The 21574-nt window shown below is 32.4% G+C and overlaps 1 protein-coding gene across 1 annotated transcript; it reads right to left on the bottom strand.

Moving 5' to 3' along the window:
* Positions 1 to 92: 92 nt before the first annotated feature.
* On the bottom strand, positions 93 to 20528 carry LOC143257054 (S-methyl-5'-thioadenosine phosphorylase-like). Its single transcript, XM_076515169.1, has 9 exons — positions 20371 to 20528; positions 14776 to 14862; positions 13589 to 13647; positions 8860 to 9027; positions 7461 to 7563; positions 7047 to 7199; positions 6476 to 6562; positions 5173 to 5295; positions 93 to 472 (listed from the first exon to the last, which is right to left on the bottom strand). Exons 1-9 carry the CDS (start codon positions 20392 to 20394, stop codon positions 440 to 442), a joined length of 837 nt encoding a protein of 278 aa, XP_076371284.1. The 5' UTR covers positions 20395 to 20528; the 3' UTR covers positions 93 to 439.
* Positions 20529 to 21574: the final 1046 nt, after the last annotated feature.

The raw sequence follows: 21574 nt of genomic DNA, 5'->3' as shown, positions 1-21574 counted from the left end.
CTTCCATACACATTTTCATCACATACTTTGGTGAATTTAACTATCAGATTTGAAAAAAAAAACATCCATAAGAACATAACGTGACAGTAATTGTGCATATTAAAATAATTGTTTTATTGCTATTTGTTTAGCTTAATGGAAACTGACACAGTGGTTATGTATTAATTTTACTTAAGCAAGTGTGTAACTCTTGTAGATGCAATCATAACCAAAGTACAAGTTATCATTGAAAGGAATACAGGCTAATATGACATTTTAGCCATAAAAGAAACCTTTATACTGCTATGGGGGTGTAGAATATGTTTTAATCTTCAGCTGGCATATCAAGTTGCATAAGCCTAGCAGAACATGGTTAAAATAATCACTCGTACAATAGTGATAGCAGTTATCTACTGTAAATATTTCCAGGCCGATATCTGCAACAATGACCATGTGTGTCTTAAGGAAGTAAAACACACGAAGCAACTTCATCCTGAAAAGGTAAGAGAAATATTTCCTTCAAAAGATAAAGCTCTGATATCCAAACTGGTAGTAACTAAAATAAGTTAATGTTTAAAGATAAACACCTACAAACTGGGCAATCAAAAAATCATATCTGTGAATTAATTCGTCATTAAACTATACACACACACACAAAGTAAACTTGTAGGTTTTTTTTCACACATATAAAAAAAAAATTAAACTGAAGACGGTTATTTATGTAAATCTATACATATATTTTTGTTTTACTTTGTAGAGCTCCCAATGAAATAAACTGAATTTAACTGTAACATAACACTTACTAGTAGTCCCCTACAATGAAAGTTATAGTTTTGAACAAAATAATGTTCATTTGTTCTTGTGACTTTGAAAAAGAATTAAGCTACACTCATTTTTATCTCAGTTGTAATGGTTTGGTAACTGCTTACATTTCGGATTCAAGATGTCAGAGGCTCACAATCATGAATATGTTCATTTGAACAGTGAAAGTAATAATGCTTCCAATTCAGTAGCCATTTGTAGAGAAGTTAGAACAAAGTGATAGAAGTGTGTCTTGTTGAGATATTGCTAGAAGGAAAAAAATTCTGCAACATCTTGAGTAACAAAGAGGAATGGGGTACAAAGAGTAATGACTGTTTAAATATTACACCATGTATCTCTTTCTTAGGAAAACAAATTACTACCTGGTAGGTTTTAAAAAAATCACAATAATCATTTAAGGTCTTCTGTTTCTTTAGTTATGTTGTGCTTTGTTTTAAATTGCAGAACAATAGATTTCATCAAACCTCATTTACTTTTCAGTTTTTGTTGCACTCTCAGCATAACCTGTTTGCATTTTGGCACCCTGTTCTTCATATTCAAGACGTTCAACATTAATAAATGATCAAACAAACTAACGAAGAGTAGGTGGGTTTGGCATTCTATGGTGCAAAGCAACTAGGCTATCTGTGCCAACTAACAAAGAATGAAATGAACACCAAAAATAATAGAAACTGTAACAAAAGCAGTGCAAAGTAATGCTGAATTATAACACTTGTAGTATTTCCTGGATCATGGCACAATTAATCTACCAAATAATCTGCTAATGCATATTCTAGGTTAAACTATAACTGTAACCCTGATTTGTATTTCATTTAAATTATGACTGAAAAAAACAATTTTTGGAGAACAAGATATTAGGCTTAAATAATTAATTCTTCACTAGATTTTAAGTTTATTTCTCCAACAAAACTGCTGTTTTAGGCCTTGTATGGCTAAATAAATGTAAAAACAGGAAGCTTCCTTCTAATTTTGGCAAAATAAGAAAGCTATTTTTATTTTACACAAGTTACTGAATCAAATATACAGTTTATAGAATAAAACCTTTATATGAAAATTTTAAAAGAATGTATAAATACAAAAATAATCTTCAAGAAATGTAAACATTTCTATCACAATGAATTCTTTAAAGCTGTGTGTTTAAATAAGTATAACATATTTGCAAAATATGCATCACCTAAAAAAAGAAAGATGCAACTGGAATTCCAAGAGTTAAAAATAAAACTATAATGGGGTTAAAAAAAATTCGTTTAACCCTACACTACTTATTCTGCCTGAGACTTGATGGCCAAGAAGTGCTAGATGTATGAGAAAAGCTTTTGCTAAGAGTATTGGTGATCTCTGAGCATCAGCAACTTCTTGACCATTAGAAAACGGGATTGAAAGGGGAAGTATACTGCTCACTGACCTTTTGAATCTTGTTGGATATGATTTTGGAACTGGTGGTAGAAAATATGCTAGTTGTGAACTTAATCCAAGATTCTTTCTGGCTTTGACATCTTACCCACTGAACATGAGCAGAGGCCTGCTAAAATATAATGTGGTTTGAAAGTGTGGGATACCTACAAAAGGTATCCCAAGCCAGTTTTTGATACTTTCATGCCATTTAGCAGGCAAGACTCTATCATTGATGAGGATACCATGGAAAATGTGTCAAGGTTTTAGGAATAGATTGAGCAACTGCCTGGACAATTCAATTAATAACTGCTCCCACACAGTTGTTTATCGATGACAGACAGGATCAAATTCCAAGAGAAAAGTAAAAGAGGGCCAGTTGGCCTAGTCCAACTTCCACTGAGGCATGTAGGTTGGGTAGCATTGACTAGAGCCAGTCTCTCTCAAAATGACAGGAAAATAATCACTGTCAAACCCTAAGAAAAGTGAAGTAAGGCAGACAGAGAGATTAATAGTAGTAAAAGACTAACTATGATATGAAAATTAGTATAAGAATCAGTACTGAAGAGAGAAGAGTTGTGATCCAAAAGCATATCCTCAATGGAATGAACCCTCCCATCAGTATCAGCAACACCCCAGAGGAGATTGTCTATTAAAGACCCCGATGATTAGAAAGGGATACAAGAAATGTTCAAAACTAGCATAAAAGTCTGATTGATAATAGGTCTCTCCAGGAGACAGGTAAAGAGAACAAATAATATTACAATCCAAGGAAACACAGGTGACTACAGCCTCTAAGGGTATATCAACTGGCGAAGACAGAGTGGGCACATGCTGGTCAACCATTGATGCCACCCCTCTGTGCTTTCTTTCATCACACAACCTGTCATTCCAGTACAAAGACAACTACCAAAAATGTTTCCTGCAAGGAAAGACTCATAGGATGATAAGAATCAATCAAAGCCTTAATGTCATCCACAATAGAATGGAAGCCTTGGCAGTTCCACTGTAACAAAGTGGCCATTTTTACTTAGGTGGAAGAGAAATGAGCATAGAGTCCTTCAGTTTTTGATCATGTCATTTTTCTTTAGTAGAATAGATCCTACCCTGTGCAGGTCTCTGTTGGTGGACATAAATTCTGGCAATTGAGGGTGTAAACAAATAATCGTGCTGCATCAGGGCTGAAGAAGAAGATGGACCCAAGCAGAAGCCAGAGCCAAAGGAAGTAGATCTGGAAAGCCACTGGAAGGAATGGTAGGAACAAGAATAGGAGTGGACATCAACAAGGGGCAAAAAGGTTCTTCACGTGGTTGGAGAACAACTGTGTCAGAGGCACAGAAATAACTGTCTGCACTCCCATTATAACAGTGGAATGTAGTGCTGCAGCATATGTCCAATATGGAGTGGGAGACAATACCTTCTGAGCCTCTGGGTAAGAAATATTTTTCACAGTTTTTAAACATTGGACATATTTCTTCTCCACCAACTTAAGGCAAGAATGAAAGTGAGAGAGGTGAAAACCACTACAGTTAAAATAGTGAGGTTCCAGTTTGCACTCATTGGTATTGTAGTTTTTGGCACTGTTAAAAGCACATGTCAAAGAACCATGACAAGATGCCTTTGAATGACCAAACCGCTGACCTTGGAGACCATTGGAAAAGGTTTGGAAAATATGGCCTTATCTTACAGTTCAAATAACCTGCCTTGATAGTTGTGGGTGGATATGACAATGTAAGTATCAAAATAAGAACATCTGTAGGCAGCATTATTCCTCCCTTATGAGTGGAGATGCAGCACAATGCATAATCACCTTGGCTGGACGAACCAGCAAGGATCTCTGATTCTGGAATGTTCTTTAAATCCCTCTTGAGGAATTCAAAGTAACATGGGGAGTAACCTAAATGGGTATATCCCCAATAGCCTTCAACTTCATGAGGAGTTTGGTATTCCATAAATGTTTCCACCAAAATGTCTCCAGAATGCAACTTCATGACTGACTCAGGGGAGCCGACAAGCTCCTCTAATCCCTTTTGAATGAAAAATGGAGACATCTGCCTTAAGGATTTCTCAAATAATGAATGAAGAATGAGAAATTGAGGAGAGGAATCCAACTGTGATGGTGACTGTATAACAAAGTTGTCCATTTGTGGTCCTTTACCAATTATCTGTTTTGTTTTCTGTTTTATTTTTTTCATGAATTGGGGTATCTATAATAAATAGAATAAATTTCAGTGCCCACTGACCTGCTCACAATACAGCCCTATGAGGGAACACACCACACTACCAAACAAGGATACTGAAGCACTATAACCAAACACCAGCATCAAACACAATGTCCACAACACCTGTTGAGAACATCCCTAGCTCATAAGAACCAGCCAACTGATGCTGGGGGGACCATCCCAAGGCCACACATCTTCAGGAATTCAAAGCCAAAGTGACATGTTGGGTTTGGATCTGTCCATCACCAGAATCCTCTCCTCCACTTCACTGGTCACCACATATGGCAAACAAGTGGGTGGATGTTCAGATACCAGAGGAGGTACACTGAAATTATAGAATCTTCTATGGGAGGTCCCCTTCCTACATACAGGAATCCACCTTGAAGAGAGGTACATTGATAAAAAAAACGTTTGAAAAAACAAAACAAATAAGGTCATGACACTTTGACCATCCCATACCAACAGTATTTAAGTAGCTCACTGCTTTCTTAACAGGTGTAGATATCATAGTATAATGATAGAGTATTTATTTTTAATCCACATTAGTTATGATTATATATATATTTAAACTAAAACATGTAAGAATTACATTAAGCACTTTTCAAAACCTGTGGAAGATTCTAGTTTACTGGAAACAATTTTTAAATCCTGAAAATACTGTATAATAGTTTAATTAGTACTTAATTTACATTTACACTCTACAAAACACATTAAAAGAAAATAACTGATGAAACAGAATGACAGAACAAGCTCTTACCTCATAAAACTTAAGTATATTTGTCCAGTCCTTCTGAGAAATAATCTCCACTGCTTTCTTCAACAATTCGATTGCTTTTTGACCATTTTCTTTCAATACGTTAAGTACTGTTTCCAAATGCACCTAAAGAAGATGAAGAGTAAAGAATATATATTTGGATTCTTGTAAGATTCTGTGGTGATGTAAATTACTTAATACTGAGTTTAAAATGTTATGCATATTGTGATGTCAGTGATAAAGTACTGATGTTTTTTGAGTAATCAAACCAGAATTCGTGGGTTAATTGATGATAAATGTTAAGAAAAAAGAATACCACTGGCCAAAATACACAATCTTTATTTTGTACATCAACAGAACTGTTAAGTGTTTGTATAATATTTAGCAACTTTATTAATTTCTGAAACAAAATGTAATGAAAGTACATTAAATCACAAAACATTCACACTTTGCAATAAAGAAATTTCCAAGTACCATGGAACTAGTAAAACTTAATGCTGGAGTAAGTCACTGAATGACAGACTTTACTGCTAATTGCAAAGTCTAGTCATTAAAAGGGGTGAAAATAATGCTAAGAAAAATATTGCTTGTTTGAGGCATTATGAAGAATATTTTTGAAGATGCTATCTTGCAATTTCATGCATTCTGTTGTGGTTACTGATCACTGTAAAGATGTTATTACATCCTTACAAATAATATTATTCTTTGACCAAACAACTGTAGGACTTATAATGGAAAAGAACATTTAAAAATGTTCCTCTGTTTTTCAAATAATACAGAAAGTAACTGGGTTTTGATAATGTTTATCATATTTAACAACATTTTTGTTTTCAATCTTGAGTCCTTAAAAACTGTAAAACAAACAGCAGGTTTCTGGTTCAACATCTAACTTTTATGAACCACTTGGAGTATTTTTAATTTATAATGGCAAAAATAAACTTTGACTACTTACTGCAAAAGTAAATTCTGTTTTGTTGTTAAACACAAAGTTATAGAATTGGTTACCCATGCTGTGCCCACCACAGGTATTGAAACCTGGTTTCTTAACATTTTAAGCCTTCATACTTAGCACTGATCTACTGGAGGAATTAAATTTTAAAAAGTAAAAAGTACTGTACATTCAGTTGAAAACAGGAATCAATATTAACTTTGACCAATCTTGTCACTAAGATGAGTGTATTATAAATCCACAGATTTTGCATTTGTCATATTTTTCAAAAAAATGTAATAAATATAAAGAGAAGCATTCAGGTATTATATTTGCCATATAAATATATTTCCCATGTTAAAAGAATTTTTCACTCACTGCTTCCTGTTCATCATGCCAACAGTCATAATCAGTTGCCATGGCCACAGCAGCATAGCACACTCCAGCTTCCTTTGCTAAAATAACCTGACATGTAAAAATTATTAAAATGTTTCAGTTGAATATAAGAATGAAATACCAAAACTGCTATGACTAAACAAATATTATATTGAAACAAAGAGATTGAAGCATAAATCATAAAGTGAGAAAGGCAGCATAACTTGCCAAGTGGAACAGACTAAATTTTGCTCTTCCATTTATATTAAATAGCCACTTTTGTTTTAAAAATATAGATAAAATTTATATTCTTATCAGTCAAGATGGCAATAAATACAACAGATTAAAATCATGAATAAATATAGTTTTGTAATCTATTTAATATGAGCTATACGTAGCAAAACTCCACTCCATGTTAATATAACATTTGGTAAAACAATCACCATAAAAACTGTGGTGGATTTACTATTATATATCCACTTTAATATTGATGTTTATTTCAGTTAAATGTTATCCAACAATTGTTATATTTCATCCCCTTTACCACTCTAGGGAAAAACAAATTCAATTAAACCTCTGGTACAGTTGTCATATTGATTATATCAGCACCCCAACACCGGAAAAGATTGCTCTCGGCCCTGCTGGAGAAGCGTGGCCCCTCAATAGTTATAACAGTTCCTGATTGGTGCACGGTATAACCCAGTTGCTTTATTGCATCCTTGAATACCTGAAAGTCAAGGAAAAAAAACTCACATTACAGAACTTCCTGAACAAAAATTTTTACAAAATTAATCCTCTAAATGTGGAATCATAAAAAAGAAAATGACCTAACATATGTGACAAATGACACTAAAGTTTTTAATACATAAAAGGATACCATTATAAACCAATAAACTTATTGGTTACATAAATTACATATAACTCATTCTCTTCTGGGTAGGTGTAGGTTGGTGACAATAACTAACAAAATTAATTAAGCTAAACATACCTGTCTTGTGTGTGGACAAAATGGTGTGTGCATTGTGATGTGACACACACCTTTGGGAGAGTTTGGACCTCCATCGTAAAAAGTACTAGCTCGCTTTGTAGTTCTGGAAGGAATAACAAAATAAAGTTACTTTTTTAAACAAAAAATAAAGCTATGTGTGGCATATCTCTGTATGTTTCTCACTAAAATATTGCCTGTACTTGTGATCTAAAATATACTAAGATGAAGAGAGTCTTCAACTTTAATTTTAGTAACTAAGCATACCTTATTCTTAAAATAATAAACTAATATTTCATAATGCATCAGTGCTTCTACAAATTTTGTATGAAAATTTACCTTGTAAACTGATATAAGTCTTAAAGCATAGGAATCATAAATGTTCTAACTCAATTCAGATCCACGTATTCAAAGAATGTTTCTAATTTTATAGTAAAGTATGCATCTGTTTACCCCATCATAGCTGAAATCCAGTAGCTATTGATTTCACTCTTTTATACCTTATTTAGAATATATCATCAGTTATATATATTCTAGCAGTTTTTCTAAATTTTCAAGCAATTGTTCTGTACTTAATTATGAAATTTTTGTTAACCAGATGTTGAAAGGTTAAAAACATATGCTAATACTTTTAATAAGCATAGGTTATATATTGGAGAGAGAGTGGCAAATGAGTCATATCCAAATGAGTAACACAGATACTTATACAAATTAGGATGAGCTGGAACGTTTTCTTCTATATATGTTTCTTGCAATAATAGGATACATGTGCAGCTTGAGATTACAAACTCATTGTTTGATTTGAAAATGTGATAATTCCTTCTGATCTTGTCCAATGCAAACATAGGTATAGAGCCTTTCCAACCCCAACAAGCACCTTAGACACAAATGACTTAAGAAGCTGACCAATCTAAGACATAAACATTTACACTGATTATGAATACAACTCTGTTCCATTTGTTCTTTTATAAAAAATTTTTCCTTTGCTGTTTGAGTCAAAAATTATTTTCTGGAATCCATATTTTTATGCATACTTTAAACTTACGAGATCCACATCAGTGTTCCTGAAAAACTAAGGTAACAATTTTACATTATCAAGCTTTAAACATATGTTCTGTGTAATATTTTGAACAAACTTCACTTTTAATTAAAACACAAAAAACACTTTCATAATTTCCCCAAACCACAACCACAATGTTTACACCACTAATTAATCTAATAGGGACATTTGTTATTCTTTTACTACTTAAATAAAATATTTTTTCTTTTAAGTGTTTTTCATCTTATTAATTTTTCATACAAACAAAAACATCCATCTTTTGTTTTGTTTTTAAATATATCTGTCAGTAACTCAAAAGCAATTTCTTGTAATATACTAAAGCAAGAAACCAAAGTTTCTCACCTGTCTAGGAACTGATCAGGAATTATAAAATCTCCAGGATGAATTTCCTCTCGCAAAGATCCACATGCAGTAGTTGCCAAGATATGTGTACAGCCTTCTTGCTTGAGGGCCCAGATATTAGCTCGTGAGTTGATTTCACTTGGATTTATTGTGTGCTTTCGTCCATGTCTGTCTGAAACATGAGTACCTAAGTTTTCATTCTGTTACATTGAACAATTAGTACATCAAACCCACTGAAAGAGATAACTATTAACAGCCTTTGCAAACCACCAACTTGTTTTCATACTGTTCACTACCACCAGGTCCATATACTATATTATGTTATGTTTTCTCTGTTATAATACTCACTGCAAAACTGGGGATACCTTCTAGTAAATGGAGTTAAAAAAATGAGGGATCCTACTAGTAATGGGATTAACAAAATACATGGAGGATCTCACCAGTAATGGGAGTAACAAAATACATGAGCAATCCCACCAGTAATGGAAGTAACAAAATACATGGGCAATCCCACCAGTAATTGGGGTAACAAATTACATGGGGAATCCAACTAGTAATGGGAGTAACAAAATACATGGGCAATCCCACCAGTAATTGGAGTAACAAATTACATAGGGAATCCAACTAGTAATCCAAACAGTATTGATGATATTTTTGTCACTTTCTTTCTGTGACTTTTATGTTATGAAGAACCCATAATGAACAATGTCATGGACCCACAAAAAATTTGGTGCATAAATAGTTTATAAATATGTATGCTGAAAGCCAATGAGGTCCACATGGATCCCTCAGTTCTATGGTTAAGCCTTCACACCCTCTCATTGCAATGAAATTATTTTACTTCCCCTACACAAAGAGCAGAAAATAAAAAATTGAAAGAAACCAAACATCCTCCTAAAAACAATTCAATCTTGTTCAAAGGATGGCTTCTGTCAAATCATGGGGGATCCATTTTCCAAGTTTTGACACCTTTCCAAGTTGTTACAGATGACGGTGAACTCTTGAATGGGATGAATTAAGCTTCTGTGCTGGTTCTTCAACTGTTACAGCACAATCTTCATCAAGTGCAGCCAGCAGGAAGTCATCATTAAACTCAACAGGATGACCTGAACGTGAAAAATCACTTAAGCTGTAGTCACCTGATCTGAACTTCTGAAAACTACCTTCAACATTTTCTTTCATTGAGAGACTCCGCACCATAAACACCTTAAATGTTTTGTGTAGTTTCTGCTGCACTATTGCTTTTTTTATACTCATGAAGCAAGCATTATATGCCTAATGTGTTCCTCAGACACATCCATCTTCATAAGGGTTTATTTGATTAATGATCTTAAAAAGTGAAGTTGGGCTAGTTTCTTTTATTTGTTTGAACACTGTTATACATGACCCACTACATATTTTAGTCATTAAAGCCTTCTATAAAGACAGAAATGATGATGCACTTTCTGTATTAAATTTTTTAACATTACTTATAAAATGACCTGATAATTGCTCTATGTTTGAGCCAATTTGTCTTCTCCACAAACATTTATTTTCTACAACATTATCCTCATATATGTCCACATCCTTTTTGTTCTCCAACACACTATCAGTAAATATGTCCATATCCTTTTTGTTCCCCACAACATTAAGTCTCTAATTAGGCATGTAGAGTAAACAGAAGCAAAATAGTAGGTTTATGCTATCCAGGAGCAGGGTTTCAGGATATAACTGATAGAACCAGAGGGATAGTTTAGGGTGCTAGTAGCAATGCAGTTGTTGTGGTACATGTTGAGGCTAATGATGAAAGGAAAGATTGATCTAAAGAGCTTACTGGTAAGTATAATACATTGATAAGGGTATTTAAGGAAAGATGCCATAGGTTGATTTTGTTAGGGATATTGTCAAGAATAAATAGTGGGGATGAGATACTAAGTAGGTCACTATGATTGAATGCCAGGCTTAGATCAATATGTAAGTATGAACAAAGAGGTTGGTTGGATTTGTAGGATAATTATAATGGGAAGGTTAATCTTTTTGGAATGAATGGCTTACACTTAAGAAAGCAGTTAAGAAAGCAGAGGCTAACATGTTAGCAAAGCCTTTTAACTTAGCTGTAGTGGTAAATATAATCTAGAGCTAGAGAGAAGTGAGGGATATGGTATTAGTAAAATAGGAAATACAGTTGACAGGAAACCATGTACAACAGACATAAAACACAAATTTAGTTTAACAATCTATGATTAACTGCTAGTATTGTAATGCTAGGAATATTAGAAATAAAACTAATGAGTTCAAAGCAATTGTAGAAACTGAGAATTTTGATATTATGAGTATCATTGAAACTAGGTTGGATTTGAACAATTTTGATAAGAGAAAAATTTTGAAATACCACATTATAGATTATTTACCAGAGACAGAGTACTGAATAAAGGAAGGGGGGAATAGTTTTATGTGTGAGTATTTATAACATATTAAAGAAAATAGCAACAAGGTTGAGTCAATTTGCATTAGTGTTAGTTGTAATTGAGATTTGTTATAAACTATCAGGCCAGAATGTGGGAGTTGGTGAGAAATTGTATAATGTGATCAGAATGATAGCTCAAGAAAGCATGTTGTTGCTGTGTGGAATTTTAATTTTAGAGGTACTGACTGGAAGATTTTTAAGTCTGACAGTTTAGAGACCAAAATCTCTTCAGGTAGAAGGGTCAAAGGGGATTTAATTGAGGTGTTTAAAATTATTTAGGGTACAGATAATATAGTTCTATCAAACTTTTATGCATTTAGCAGTGAAAACAATATGACAAGAGGTCATAAATTCAAATTTTGTTACTGTAGAGTATCATCCGCAGTTTAGACAGTACTATTTCTCAAACAGGGTGGTTGGCTTTTGGAAGGAGCTGCCTTCCAGGGTTTTGGAGGTAGAAAATTTAACTGAGTTCAAGAAAAAACTGAATAAATACATGAGTAGTAAAGGGTGATTATGGTTGAAAGTTAGGAATCTTTGATGGGCTAAGCTTCTTTTTGTACCTTTAAAACTTATGAAACACATCTACATCCTTTTTGTTCTCCATGACATTTACTGTTAAATATGTCCACAACCCATTTTTTCTCCACTCCATTTTTTATTAAACACATCTACATCCTTCTTATTCTTAATGACAGTTATTGTTAAATACATATGCATCAGTTTTGTTTTGCACACCATTTTTCATTAAACAAATCTACATTCTTCTTGTTCTCAATAACATTTATTATTAAACACGTCCTCAACTCATTCATTCTGCACATCATTTTTCAATAAACACATCTACATTTTTCTTGTTCTCCATGACATTTATTGTTAAATATGTACACAATCCATTTGTTCTCCACACTATTATCATTAAACACATCTACATTTTTCTTGTTCTCCATGACATTTATTGTTAAATATGTACACAATCCATTTGTTCTCCACACTACTATCATTAAACACATCTATATCCTTCTTGTTCTCCATGACATTTATTGTTAAATATGTACACAATCCATTTGTTCTCCACACTATTATCATTAAACACATCTATATCCTTCTTGTTCTCCATGACATTTATTGTTAAATATGTACACAATCCATTTGTTCTCCACACTATTATCATTAAACACATCTATATCCTTCTTGTTCTCCATGACTCTTTATTGTTAAATATGTACACAATCCATTTGTTCTCCACACTATTATCATTAAACACATCTATATCCTTCTTGTTCTCCATGACATTTATTGTTAAATATGTACACAATCCATTTGTTCTCCACACTATTATCATTAAACACATCTATATCCTTCTTGTTCTCCATGACATTTATTGTTAAATATGTACACAACCTATTTGTTCTCCACATCATTTTTCATTAAATACATCTACATTCTTCTTGTTCTTAATAACAGTTATCCTTAAATACGTCTGCATCAGTTTTGTTCTCCACACCATTTATCAATAACTCTCTCAACACAGAACTGGTCAAACTGACTGACCTTGTAACCACATTGTATTCACTGTAGGTCTCATACCAAAATTTTTATTATAGTATGTGTTTCTTCCCAAAATATAGCAGACACTTAGTAGACATCATATGTTGCTTGTACACAAAAAAATCAGTTTTTTAATGAAGTACGTTTACTACAGATTTGTCCATGAATATATCAAAACTTTTTTTACAAGTCTGAGTGCAAAGTGAATTTGAAATTAAGATTAAAAATACTTTTCTTTGTCTCAAAAGTCTCAAATTAAGTTTCTGTAACCTTCAAAAGCTCTTAAATAAATATAAAACTTTTTTGTTTTTTAGAAAACTAAATAATTATCACCTTAATATGGTAATGAAAACAAAATCCAGTAATTTATTTGCGTTTCCATACAATCTATATGTGCCTTTTAAACAATGTCACATCTGTTCAGAGAAACATTTTAGTCACACGCCAACAATTTGGGCAACATTATGATTTTTCTCCTTCAGGCTATTGTATTTAAAAATTACACAAATACGAAACTTCTCTCTCTTTAAGCAATGAACATTTGGTAAAAAAAATGAAGTGGGATAAGACATTTCAAAAGAATGGAGCAGTAGGAGGAGCCATTCTACTAGATTGGCTAAATATATTAACATGTCAGGAAATCACAGGAGTGGGAGGTTCTTATTTTTTATTTTAGCTTGTCTATGTCTTAAATTTATTCTTTTAATCTTGTGGTACTTAAAAAGAACTTACCTTGCAACTAATACACACTCTACTCCACATATCTTCCCAGTGATAAGAGCATCAGAAGGCTATGAAATATTTACAAGCATAATGAGCTTAACCTTCAAAACAAACTCATACAATGTATTTTACATAATAAAAGATATTTACATAATATCACCTGTTTATACCTTGCAATCAGTCTTATTGATTTCATAAATCCAGAATGTTCAAGCTAGTTCATAAGACAAAAAAATAAAATATATATAAATAATCGGTGCATGTATATATATGGATGGTAATCACTGTATGTTTTCGTATTCTTAGCTCAGTACTGAAACCACGACCTTTTATATACCTTGTAACTGAACAGTTAACCTTTTAGCAATTGATAATAAGACACTTTTTAGTAACTCAAACTATCAAGCAGAGATAAATTGTCTTGCTCAAGGACACAGCACAATATGGGCCAGCCTTGAAATCTCAAACATCTGACTATGAGCCTAAAGTATGAAGCCACACTACCTAAATACACTTTATTAGCATTTTAACCAGTTATTTAATATTTGAATAACTCAAATACACAGGAGGGAATTTTTTTAGATACACACTTCTATTTCAACTCCCTACTTTCATAATTATGACATTTTAACATTCATTTCTATGTTGTTAACCAGTTAATCCCAAAACTATTAAGTTTTGATAAGTGTTTCAGTTTAGATCTCATCTCACGTTCTAACATAAATCATATGTGTGAGTAAGTCCTTCACACTAGGTGTCTTCTTGTGAATCCTTTCAATACACAGGAAAATCTTCCCTATATTATGAGATCAGAACTAAACATAATACTAGTATGTAGAATTACCAAATGTACAATGGTTAAAATAGATTAATCCTAATGAGAATTCTGTATCCAAAAACTAGAAACATGCCTTATGTACATATGCATAGGGTGTTGGAAATGTCTGGGACTATAGGCATTTCAAATAATTTTACAAAATGTGTTCCACAAGTCATCCTTGTTATTCAAAACAAGTTTGGATTACAGCAGGAGTAACTTGACTTTCTTGTGCTTTAGACAGCACCATGACCAGCGATGTATCCGAAATTAAGAAAAGCAGCAAATCACCTGTGGTTCCAGGCCTTTCAGACACTGTGTGTATATATATAGACACACACAAGTAGAAAATACCTTACAAGATAATTAAAAAAATAACCTTTCCATATGGGGTATCCACAAACTTCTCTTGTCTGTCTTCAAGAATATCTGGATCATCCAATCCCGAGCCACTAACAATCCCTACCTGAATGAAACAAATCACCTCAAGGTAAAAAACACACATTCTGATGCTTTTGAAAGGTCAACATACAGCGGTGATAAATCCAAACTATCTATAGATTTATTTACATTGGAACTCCCAACACATGAAATCATTTCCACTTGTCATATTATAAGAAAAACTTTGTCAGTGATATTTTTGTAATTTACTAAATATGCACATTATATTATTAACCTTCTGTCTTTGCTCTCTACACAGTACTCTACCAAAATAAACAGAAGATATTTACTTGTATTCAATGTCTACAGTCACACACTACTTAACTTTTATCATATTTATTCCTAGACTGTATCAATAACAAGCCTGCACAGAATTCACATCTGGTGTTTCTTACAAGGACACAAGTCTTGTAGTGTTAAGTGTAAAAACATTAAAGTTATAAACAAGGCATTCCACATTTACAAAGATGTGTTAATTGGTAAAGAAAATCCACCTTTTTTTTCTTTTCCAAATGTAACATTACATATGAGAAATAGTTTGTGGAAAATGTTAAAATTAACAGTTCAGTCTTTAAGTATGTTAAAGAATAAAAGTAGTCTAGAATTATAGTTTTTGAGATGTAACATTTTTAAACTGCACAAACAGAGAAATTAAAAATAGTTGCAATACAGATCATAACACAAATTTGTTTCTGAAGAAGATAACTATTACTGTGATTATTTCTATTCTCTTACATTGTTCTGCAAAAATAAAAAGATGAATGAAAAATCCACTCCACTAATTATAAAATGAAAGTATTTTACTTAATAATCTACAAATGCCACAAACTAGTTTGAATAATGTCTGCTGAGATGCCTACATTCATACTAGATATCATAGGGATCAAAATACTACATTCCTGAGGAATTTAACTTTGCTATAGGAATCACATCTATTCACTTGGTTTTCCTCATTGGAAATGCATGGTTCATCTGTATTTCTTTAGTTATGACAGTGAACATATTCCCTGGATTAAATAAAAATGATTGATGAGGAAATGCAACTTTACATAAGAGAATGTAATCTTATAACAAATAAATATAGTAATTAGAAAATTGTTTAACGTTGAAGTCTAAGTTCAAGGGAGGTCCAGTTTGATCTGTACTTTGATAAACATGTGTTATTGGGCTATACAAGTTTCCACTCATCATCAGAAACCCCAAACACAAGTTAACCAAACAGAGATAAGCTGCACCTACATCACAGTGAATAGTATCAAATATACAATAAGGTTACTGACGTAGAGTGAAATTTTCTGAAACTAGTATAACCCAATATAAAAACATGTAGATCAAACTTGGACCTCCCTTGAACTTAGACTTTGAGATTAAACAGATTTCAGATTACTAAGTTAATTTATCATATCCATTACTGTTCAACTATATAATGCTAAGAAATGAATAGTAGCCAATGACACTTTTCTTTCACCTTATTTATTGACTATATAGATTTTCTCATAGTGAATACACATTATATTCACATCAACAGTATTCTTGGAATGTAATCTTCATAATGTCTTTCTCCTTGGGTAAATGCAATTTTATTTCATTATTTCTGTCCCTACAACGATAATTTCACTTACCTGCTAATTTCTCACACTCAACACAGTGTATGGTATGTCACTTATTAATTTTTATGGGAGAAGAAATCTGTAATATGTTTTATTACATTATCAAGAACAAAAAACCTGGCAGCCCAAAACTCTAACTACAAATAACAACTCAGCTAAATAATAGTGATGGCTCGTTAACTTGAATGCATTTGTAATGCAATTATTCCACATTACCAAGACATCCAGGTAGATGAACTGATTATGAACAAAATGAACACTATTAGCAGGGATCCAGGACAATATCTCACCTTCATGATCAATGACTCTTGCTTTAAAACAAACTAACATTTGACGTTCCATTCCTATTCATAAATATATAGTTTTGCAAAAACTGGTATTACTTTGATAAAACATAAGATCCATATTTTGTGAAAAATTATGAGACTTGAATATAGCAATCAAATGAAGTTGACCACCAAGATTTCTGTAATTTTTTACAGATATACAATAAGTTTTTTAATGATGTTTCAATTGTGAGCAATTGTTCTAAGTTTTATTTTACATGAATTGAATTGTAATATTTTTTATGTTCAGACAAAATTGTTTTTTCATATGTCTTTTGTGTTTTCCAATCATTTTTTGAAGATTTTTAGTCTCTTGTATTCAAATGAAAAATGTGTTTCATAATTGTTTTATTGAGATAGAACCATTTCTTTCTAATCAGATGCCAATCTTATGCAACAAAGTGCTGAATTTTTTGCACCAATGAGTAATTTCTCATCTTGAAAAGTACAAGCTATAATTAACAAATTACCTATCTAATTAAAATCCCACTTGGAAACAAACATTCTTCTGAAGTAATTTTCCTGATATAACTAAGTTCTCACTTTGAAACAAACAAACCTAAAATTGCAAACAAACAAACTTTCAAGATATCTTTTAAAAAAAAATTAGAAAGTAGACTATATAAAAAATATTTAGGTGAGACATTGTCCTTTTTCTTCAAAACTTTGTGAGACATTATCCATATCGCTATTAGCAGCATGAGTTATCAATTGACAAATGCAAGAGTATAAACAAGTAAAGGCAGCATGCAATCAGTAAACAAACAACTGTATGCATAATAAAGTTATCTGTATTATTTTATTAGTCTTCAATTATTATATAAATTGCATAATCCAATTGGCACCTCCTATTTTTGTCTTCACATGGTTTCAAGGCTTTCACTTTCTTGTGTTTAAAAATACATTTTAAAGATTCTGATACTTCCATACATTTGGATCAATGTGACTTGACGTGACTACAGTGTAAATAACACTAATGATCTCTAAATCTCTACTATACAGAACTGTGAGAAAGCGTCAGGATAAAGTCAAAAATTAGATTTCAGGCTACTTTCAAAGAACAAAATTTTATTAATCTTTATATTTAGTACAATAGAAACTCAGTGGAAGTGCCTTTTGTTTTAATAACTGCAGGTGTCTGAAAAATTTTATAGTAGTTAATGTTATTTTTATAGATGCTAACAGTTCACCCACACATTATAGCCTAATTTAATTAGTCTTACCCCTGCAGTAAAAAAATAGTTGTCCAATAAAAGAAACTCTGAAAAATCATATAGCAAAATACCATAAATGAATCTGAACAAGGATCAACTAAATGAACATCTTGCCTTAGTAACATGTTACTTTATAATTATCAAGATGACAGAAAGGTTTTTGGCTTGTGGTACTCAAATTCTTGAAGAGGTTTTGATAAGCTGCCATACAAAAGATTAGCTAAAAAAGCCCACACTAATAAAAACTGAGCAAAACTAGTTAGGGATTAGTTAAAAATGAATTTAGGGACTGATTAAAAAGAAGTTAGGGAATCTAAGACTGTCACAAAGTTGCTATTAATGGTCTAGTCAAACTAAACCCTTCATGCTTTTAGTTTCTCAGTGGTAAATGTTTAGATCTTTGCTTTTTCTTCTTTATATTATTAGTTAGTTTTCTACAGACATTAAACATTTGGGTATTTATAGCTGTAACAAGGATGTTGAGGAGATACTACAAAGCGATTACTATCAATCTGTAGGTTTGACAAATATTTTTTAATGGCTTTTAATCATTATAAGTGCCAAATAATACAACTGGGTTATTATAACTTAAATTCCACATTTTATAAAGACAGTCATTCAACAGCTTTTTTGAAAAAAAGAAACTTGATATATTGATATGTAAGTCACCATACTACTCAGTTCTGATCTCCTTACCTAAGAAAAGATATTGGTTTATTGTAAAGAGTTCAGAAGAGAACCACTCAGATTATTCTGAAAATGTAAAAGGTCATCCTACTGGGATGAGTCAAAAAATGTTAATTTAGTTTCTTTTAAGATAAGATGGTAAGATGTGATCTTATTTAAGCATATCTAGGGGATTCATATCACAAAAACTTCCGAGTTCTTTGTGCTGTACTTCAAAGACAAGAGAATACAGCTTTTAGGTTTGGAAGTGACAGGCAAAATTCCAATTAAAGTAGTTTTAAATCATAATTTGCATATGGAATGAGCTGTCATTAATAGTAGTGGAGACCAGCATCTTAAAATAGTTTAATGGGGAAATCAGTGATTTCCTGAAAAGTAAATGAGAGTTTAAATGTTACATTTGTCCTGGACTTAGATAATACAGTAGATTTGGTATACTTGGACTTTCAGGAAGCTTTTGATAAAGTGACACATAAAATTTTTTTCATAAAAACTGTTTCTGCTGAGATAGAATATAAACTAGGTAAAATTAGTTAGCTCAAAAAGATGCTAGTCAGACTTCATTTGAAATAGTGTGTTCACTTTTGGTCATCTTACTTAAAAAAGGTTTTTAAGATGTTGGAAAGTTCAAAGAAAAATTATCAAGTTTGGAGAGGTTATCACAGAGAAACGGGGGCACTTTGCTAGTACAGCAGTAAGTCTAGGGATTTACAATGCTAAAATTAGGGGTTTGATTTCCCTCAGTGGGCTCAGCAGATAGCCCAATGTGGCTTTGCTGTAAGAAAACACACACAGAGAAATGGGTTAACATCTCTCTCTATGTTTGCTCTGCAAGGGAGAAGAGTTGGGGGGGGGGGACTAAAATTTTAAAGATTGTTAGAGGTATAGAACCCATAAATCCAGATGCTTTTAGCAATTCTAGAAAATAAGAAAGTTTAAGAGATGAAGAAAAAAGATTATATGGACTTGTGACTAAAAGCAATGTTGCTTTATTATTAAGTTAGTCCATGGTAGACTGACTTCAGCCTCACATACTCCAAAACTGAAAGAGAATGGATAAATATTTTGGGTTAGTTGAGGAAAGGGCTTTATTTAAATAGTTTAAGATAAGGTAGCAGTACTATTAGATAAAGGAATAGCCTATAAGATGGCCCCAGGCCATTGTTTCATTTCTTGAAAGTAAAATATGAGGAAAATAATTAATAAATTAAACTGTATTTGTTCAAGAAATCTACAACACAAAAAACAATAACGCGTTTAACAAAACGAAATATTCGAATAAAAAGATTTAAAAAATATTGTTTATGTTGCACTGGGAAAAATCACATATAACAATCTACTACATGAACTAATTTTGACGTTTTTTACACAGCTTGCTAAATGTTCGGACTTAAAGTAAAATGTTAGTACCACTCTGAGAAATATACTAATTTATGGCCATTATGCTGTTACATCCAAAACTTCTGAATATCCATACCATGTAAACTTAGTGGAAAATTAGGATAGGTTGCTGATGTATTAATGCTATTATTTCTTCCCAAAACAATAAAAATCACTATAGTCCAGTACTACTATTTGTTGTTGAAAGTTAAGTGATGATGTAAGAAACCACGTTATCAAGTAATGTTTATTTTCTGTAATATAAGATACAATATATTTAACAAAATTAAATGTATAACTCAAAACCAAAACAAACCTTAACTTTACGAGATGTTGCCATTTTATCTTGTTTTAATGAAAGTTCAATGTTGCTATGACTCTACAAAATACACACTCTACCAACGTTACCACAAATAATTGAATTTTCAATGAATTACAGTATCACAGAAAACAATCACGTGGTGATTGCTATATCAATATAACTTAACCACTAGAAATTACACAGCTGTGTACTACATACAGTTCAGTGAATAAAAACTAATCCTTTATACCTAAATATATAAATAAACTTTAAAAAGAAAAAACCAACACGTAAGTATATCTTCTGTTTAATAAACATTTTATAATACCTAATTTATTTGTATATAGTGTTATATTAAAAACTTGAGATAAACAGAAACCAACCTACAATTTCAAGTTTTGCTACTTTATTTTCCTAGTTAAATACAGCATTTTATTGGTATTCTAACAACGTTTATGAAAAATAACAATTTTCAAATTTTCTGTATTATTTTGTTTTTCTTCTATTGTGCAACTTCATGGATTTCATACGGTGTTCGACTCGTAATATAAAGTGGCAGTTACCAAACTCACTCGTCTGCTATGAATCCCATATAGAATTGCCACTTGCGTTTCGATATTTTTAGTTCACAAAAATACCGGCCGACCCCAAAATAGGAGGGATTAAAATCGTAAAGGAAATAAAGGGTATACTTTTAAAAATAGAGCCAAATTCTTGTTGTAACGCTAGAATTTTTAAATCATGAAACATTGGAACTAAGAAAACAATATTTCTAATACGTTTGTTTGTTTGTTTGGAAATTTCGCTCAAAGCTACTCGAGGGCTATCTGTGCTAGCCGTCCCTAATTTAGCAGTGTAAGACTAGAGGGAAAGCAGCTAGTCATCACCACCCACCGCCAACTCTTGGGCTACTCTTTACCAACGAATAGTGGGATTGACCGTAACATTATACACCCCCACGGCTGGGAGGGCGAGCATGTTTAGCGCGACGCGGGCGCGAACCCACGACCCTCGGATTACGAGTCGCACACCTTACGCGCTAGGCCATGCCGGGCCATTTCTAATAAGAATGATTGTTTGTTTGTTTTTTTACTTTCACCGTCCCTAATTTAGCAGTTTAAGACTAGAGGGAAGGCAGGTAGTCATAACCATCCATCACCATTTCAGGGGCTACTCTTTTACAAACGAATATTTGGATTGAGCGTTACATTATAGCGTC

Source organism: Tachypleus tridentatus, chromosome 7, assembly GCF_004210375.1.
Source record: "Tachypleus tridentatus isolate NWPU-2018 chromosome 7, ASM421037v1, whole genome shotgun sequence".
NCBI classification, from domain to species: domain Eukaryota; kingdom Metazoa; phylum Arthropoda; class Merostomata; order Xiphosura; family Limulidae; genus Tachypleus; species Tachypleus tridentatus.
Note: the sequence above shows the minus strand (reverse complement) of the source record. Positions and strands in the feature narration are given on the sequence as shown.

What these genes read in the sequence shown, in the direction of transcription:
- LOC143257054 (XM_076515169.1), bottom strand. Translation starts at nt 20,394, where the DNA reads ATGGCAACATCTCGTAAAGTTAAG. An exon ending in TGGATACCCCATATGGAAAG is followed by an intron (nt 13,648 to 14,775) that starts GTTATTTTTTTA and finishes AATATTTCATAG; the next exon opens with CCTTCTGATGCTCTTATCAC. An exon ending in ATATACTTAAGTTTTATGAG is followed by an intron (nt 473 to 5,172) that starts GTAAGAGCTTGT and finishes TTACCTTTTCAG; the next exon opens with GATGAAGTTGCTTCGTGTGT.